At 33.2% G+C, this 6576-nt stretch overlaps 1 protein-coding gene across 1 annotated transcript; it reads left to right on the forward strand.

Annotated features, from left to right (window-relative positions):
• The first annotated feature begins 1691 nt into the window (after nt 1-1691).
• On the forward strand, nt 1692-6293 carry LOC149565717 (cyclin-A3-1-like). The gene is made up of 10 exons (XM_089819210.1): nt 1692-2315; nt 3112-3399; nt 3582-3674; nt 4128-4261; nt 4369-4444; nt 5173-5249; nt 5343-5376; nt 5576-5725; nt 5865-5999; nt 6106-6293. Exons 1-10 carry the CDS (start codon nt 2100-2102, stop codon nt 6175-6177), a joined length of 1275 nt encoding a protein of 424 aa, XP_089675336.1. The 5' UTR covers nt 1692-2099; the 3' UTR covers nt 6178-6293.
• Nucleotides 6294-6576: the final 283 nt, after the last annotated feature.

Here is a 6576-nt window from a genome sequence, read left to right on the forward strand (position 1 = left end):
ATTCAAAGCTTTTTTTCTTGATATTTTGTTCTTTTGATGAGCATTATTTAGGATGAAGACTATAAATTCTCAGAAGATCGAAGAACAATAATGGAAGGATTATGAAATTTATCAAAGACAATAATAGGGAGATTATTACAATTTGGAAAACACTTATAGACAAGGAATAAGTGTTAAGTGTGTTATTAAACAAACTTATTAAATTGCTTGCTAGTTGGATAATGCATTATATATTACAATAAATTAGCATTACCTTTATTATTGTGAAAAAAAGTGATTATTTTTACTAAGATTATTCAAATTATATTTATAAAACTCTTTCATATACTTTAGTAAATATATTCTATTGTATTACTTTTTTATGGAGGGCTTAGGAACCCAATATAGACCCACATGTGCACCTCTTCAACTAAGAGCCAAGGAGCAAATTACTTTTGTAATAATGTATGTAAACATGAAAGCACAACCAACACATAATATAAATAAATTTAATTCTTACCTATATTAAAAATAAAAAACAATTTCACAATTATGCTAGCTTTAAAATAAATAAGTAAATATAAACATATTTAAAAATAAATAATTTATAATATATTTAGACAACAATGGCAAGTTTGTGAACTTCACATATAAGAGAGATATTGTGTTAAGTCTATGTAAATTTAAAATCTAATAATAATTAATATAGAGTTTGATACATTACATATAAAAATCAATTAACAAATTTTATCAATTAAAAAACTTAAGAAATACACATTTACACTATAAAAAGACAAATTTTTTATTTAAAAGAAAAAAAAACATTCTATTTGGTTCAAATATATTAAGAGAAATTCATATGCTATGTTTCTTTTATATTAAGAGAAATTCGTATGCTATGTTTCTTTTATCACAAACATACATTATAATTTATGAAAGAAGGTTAGAATCAAAATTGAGAATAAATTCTATTTTGAATAATAATGAAAGAGAAGAGTTGTGTGATGAGTCATACTTATAAACCTTAATTATCGGGGCGAGGATCCAATAATGGAGATGGTAGTTGGACAATGTGAGCTCATTCTTGGAGTGGAGTAAAATGCCATGCTAGTATTGCTTTTCTAAAAGATATTAGGAAATAAAAAATGAAATATTTATGGGGTGCCACAATAGCACCAATAAATATAATTTAGCGTATAACCAGGCTTTTAATAATGCGTGGCACCTTATTTGAAGAACGGAATCTAAAGAAGCAGTTTCAAAAGGATTAATGTTCTCTGGTCGTTTTTTTGGAGAGTGTTCTTTTCTTGAGAGTCATTGCACACACGTTATTAAAAGGACAGGCTAATTTCCATCCAAAATGCACTAAATAAAAAACAAAGTCAATTTTTTTTTTTTTCTAGATTCACGAAAATGTATTGATTTTTTTTTTGGTTTTGTGATTTTAGATGTAAATCATAAAAGATCAAATGTTAAAATTTTCAGAAAAATCCACAATATTTTGATCCTTTTAAAAATTGGTCACCTATACATTAGCCGTGTCTCTCATTCATATCTTCAAGAAATGAAAGACAAGACTAGAAAGTTTAGAGCATCCACATACAAGACACCTTAGAAAATAGATTTGATTTTTCTGTCCCTATGACATAATTAAATTATACTTTCCCCTAAAACATTCATATAATTTAACGCTATGAAACTTGTACAAAATTGAGTGTGTCAAATGTACGCTCTGCACATCCCGATCCGGAAGCTCACGAGAGGCCTCTGACTTCAACGGGAAAAAAAATTAAAGCTGAAATATAATTGGGTCGCCGCCATTAATATGAGAAAGAGAAATTGAAAAAGGAAAGCAAAATGACAACCGAGATTTTGGTTGAATAAGTTTTGGCGGGGCAGAGAGAAATTAGAATTCGAAAGCAGGCGCGCTAAAGACCAAACGAGAGGGAACTTTCAACTTTCAAGTTTCCATTCATTTCATTGCCATATGCTAATCTGTCCTCTATTTCTATTTCGAGCTCATCTTCGTCATTTGCATAGCCTCAGCTCACATCGTCTGCAACATTTCTTGGCAGTTTTGTTACATGCTGTGACAGAAGTGGATCTGAAGTTGAAGCAGAATGCGTGCGAGGGAAGAGGAAAGGCGTGCCCCTATTACGCGAGCCCGCGCTGCAGCGGTGGAGAAAAATAACAAAAGTAGATGTACACCTCCTAAGCGTACTGCCCAGGATGAGAATGGCCGCGGGATTGCTCAGCCTCACAATAAAAGGCGAGCTGTTTTGGGGGATGTTACGAACACTGTGCTGGCATTGCCAGTTGATTGCTTGGAAACAAAGGTAAGGTTGCGTTTCCTTAGTCCGTATTTACTTATATGGAGTTTTTCAATTTCTTGAATCTGAAAAGGGGAAGAAATATAAAGAAACGATTGCGCACAGTGGGATCCATCTTGTTGTTCTGTAACTCAAGATTCTGGGTAGATTTTTGATTCAACTTTGTGTGTTGGATTCCTCGGTCGAGTAAATGGGAACTTTGGGTCAGTTTTGATTCTTAAATTGCCTGATGGAAGGTGCCCATGTTTCTTTCTGTTTGACCATTCGATTTCCAGAGGATTTTTAGCAATTCTTTTTCTTGTGACATCTGTAAAATTTTGGTACTTCAGGTCATGAAGTCTGGTTTCATCACCCTCCCCTTTTTTCCTTTTGGGTTTTGCTTGAACTTGCTTTCTAAATCTCAAAACTATACCATCCATTGATGCTGTAATTTTGATTTCAGAAGAGGCTTCTGTCGCCTTATTTTAGTTTTCAGAGTCGATCCTCCCGAGCTTATAGCCATTTATGGATTTATTCCACTTAAATATTTGATCTAAAAACTAGATTGATCATTTACAACAATTACATATGTTTCGTGGGGATTTTCATTGCAGATTTTTATCACGATCACTCTAATGTATTACCGCTTGAGCTAAACTTATTGTAACTTTTCTCCTTCAACCTTGAATCTGAAATCTCAGTTTGAGATGATATTAGTTTCTTGTGGCTTAAGTAATTAGGGTTGATCGCCTTGGATTTGTTTCAAGAAATGATACGCTACCCTCATTATATAGTTTAACTTTTTAGCTTTGGTCAATACCAGGGCCAGGGAAACAAAGGGAAGGAGAAGAAGAAAGTGAAAGCAAGGTCGCGTAAGGATGCCAAGAATTTGGCCTTATCCACACCTTCTGATGAGATCGTGGCTCTGCCTCCAACTATCGAGGTTGAATGCGTGGAAGAGATTGGAAAAGCCGAGGCAAATGAGATTGTGAAGATCAATACAAATGAGAGTGACGAAGGGCATTCATACAATGATGGTGGCATTAGGGAGGATCCTCAGATGTGTAGCAGCTACGTCCAAGATATTTATAATCATTTGCGGATTGCTGAGGTATGATTTGCATAAGTTGGAATTTAGATCGATTTCTGTTTTAAGTTAGCCGCCATTTTCATCCAGCCTCTTTAAAATTATGGGAGTCTTCTCTATGTTTACATTCACATAAGTCATCAGAACACCATTTAAGATTCTTTTTGCCCATTAATTCATTGTCTATATTAATTGCTCTGTTTCAGTTGAAGAAGAAACCCAAAAGCAATTTCATGGAGAATTTGCAGCAGGACATTACTCCTAATATGCGGGGGGTACTCATAGATTGGCTTGTAGAGGTGTGCATTTTGGAAATTTGAAACAGATTATGTTGATTGCAGGAATTAGTTTTAACTCAAAGTAATTTATTTATTTATGAATTCCACAAGTTATCTCTGTCTTGTGTCAATTTAGACAATCCCCTATTCTGATGTAAACTTATAACATTTTCATCAGGATGATGGACCCTGCTAAGCTATCTTAAATGTTAAAACACTTATATGGCATCAAATCTCCCACTGGCCCTGTTAGCTAAATCCTTTCTATATTTTGAGTAATCCCCCTTCAGGGTTAGACCCGAAACATTGGGGAAAAGATATTGCTGTATCTAAATAGATGATTTGTACCTTGGAAGTTTTGAAGTTTAAATTTATAGTTACAGGTAACATAGGAATACGGATACATGATTTAAAATGATATCCTGTAGAAATCTTCAGGCATTTATCAATGTGCCTGTTTGTTTGTTATACCAGGTATCAGAGGAATACAAACTTGTACCGGACACATTGTACTTAACTGTAGGCTACATCGATCGATTTCTCTCTGTATACCCTATCAGCAGACACAAACTCCAACTCCTGGGGGTTACCTGCATGCTTATTGCCTCGTATGTGTTGGTTTCCTTTACATTTCATTATTAAAGGATTACAAGTGCATGTCTTGTTTTAAATTTAGGAGGATAGGTCTCATACTGGGTAACATTAATATGTGCAGGAAATATGAAGAAATTTGCCCTCCTCATATCGAGGAATTCTGTTATATAACAGATAATACTTATACAAAAGAAGAGGTATATGCCACTTTCATATTTAGAAATTAGTATTTGTTCCCTTTACACTGGTATATATTATGTGATGAGTTCCACAGTTACATGGAAACCTAATAAACATTTGGTGTAAAAATTATTCCTCTTAGATTTCTATTTGTTAGTCTATGATTGTTTCACTATTTCTAGATTTTAAGGTATTTTATTGTGTATTTTAAGGGTAAATACAAATTATAATAAGAAAGGCTTAGATATTATATTCAGTTCTAAAACTTCAAAATAGAAACAATTTTTCTTCAGGTATTTATTTGTTCTAGAACCTTTTTTTTGACTCTATTAGCTTCCTCCTTGTACAATAAATGCAATTCATTTTTGTATTTCTATCTTATCAAAGTGTTTATGGAAGGAAATACAAAACATTCTTATAAAACATGTTTGAGTTAGTTTTGTCTCAACTAAGTTGCTCCAACAAGGTTGTGTTCTTGATTTTGTATTTCTTTAAGTGTTAAAAAGTTTTGCAACTTTTCTTTAGTTCCATCAACTTTCCTCCTTTACAATAAATATATTTCATATTTATATTGAAGTGTTTATCTTATAAAAATAGATATTTAATTGTTTGCATTAGTTTTGCCTCAGCTAAATTGTCTGCAACAAAATTGTGTGTCCTGTTTACAATTGATTTTGTATTCACTTAAAGAAATCAGCTTAATTTTGCTTTGGGGGTCTAAGTTGAGCTTAATGACATTTTGCAGATGGTAACAATGGAGAGAAATATCTTGACCTTCCTTCATTTTGAAATGACAATGCCCACAATAAAAACTTTTCTAAGGTAATCAATTTTCGAAAAAGTTGGTCTTTTAAGTTTTGGTTTGTTTTTCACCTCTCATTTCAACTTCCTTACTAAATATGAACGGTTGAACAGGCGCGTTGTACGAGCTTCTCACCTAGAAAACAAAGTAAGTACTGCAATTTGAAAATTAGCAATACGAAATTAAATTTGTGCAATGCTACGAAAGTTCTTCAAGAGTATTTATTTGGGTCACCTGCTTAGCAATTTGGCTTTTGACTAATTGCCATAATGCATGGTATTTTGTATGATGCTGGTATGATTATTTTTCAATATGACAGCCATTAATTCATAACCGTACACTGCAGGTACCTTCTTTGGAAATGGAGTTCTTATCCAATTATCTCGCAGAGTTAACATTATTGGAATGCAGTTTCCTTAAGTATTTACCGTCACTTATAGCAGCTTCAGCTGTGTATCTTTCTCTGCTCACCCTCGACTCTAAGAAATGCCCTTGGGTACTAACATTTTCAGTTTTATTATCTTTGGTTTCTTTCAGTTTTCTAGTTTGATGCCCTTATTCACGAGCATATATAGGAAGAGAATGACTGATTGCTAATTTTCACTGTTTTTTGTTTTGTAATTCTTGCTTCACAGAATTCAAATTTGCAACAATGCACCGGTTATAAGCCATCCGAACTTAAGGACTGTGTGACTGAAATTTATGACTTACAAAGGAAGAGAAGGGCTTCCGCATTCATGGCAATAAGAGAGAAATATCGGCAACTCAAGGTGCTTATTTATTCTTTAGCCAATTTCTTCCTCCCCAGGTTTAAAAGATACGCCTTTAATTATAACGTATCATGCAATCATAATATCATTTGTTGGATGATTGCAGTTCAAACGTGTGGCAAACTTGCGGCCACCTCCCAGCCTTCCTCCGACTTTCTTTGAAGACGTTACACAGTGAAAAACACTGGGCGGGCCAATACTTTTTGTTGGGCACCTATCTTTTCGTTGTAAATGGTATTATATTATACAAATAATAATAATAGTACATTAGTATAGTTTTGGATTTCAAAGAAAGCCTTTTGTCTGCTGTGTGTATATATGTATATATCTTCTTTTGCTTTTCTTTGCTAAACTACATGTTGCGTCTACTTCATTGCCCTTTCTTCCCAAGGCTATAAAGGTTCAAAACTCATGAAAGCGCTATTTTGCTTAGGAGTAATTTGCATTTCAAGGTGGTCTCAAATAGGATATTCAAAATCTATTATTTGTCTCAACAATAATTTGTATTATTTGTCTCAACAATAATTTGTATATCTATCATAGGTCACATGAAATATCCAAAATATGAATCAATTTG

This window comes from Cupressus sempervirens, chromosome 3 (assembly GCF_028749045.1).
Source record: "Cupressus sempervirens isolate cs-2001-9-10 chromosome 3, ASM2874904v1, whole genome shotgun sequence".
Taxonomy (NCBI): Eukaryota; Viridiplantae; Streptophyta; class Pinopsida; order Cupressales; family Cupressaceae; genus Cupressus; species Cupressus sempervirens.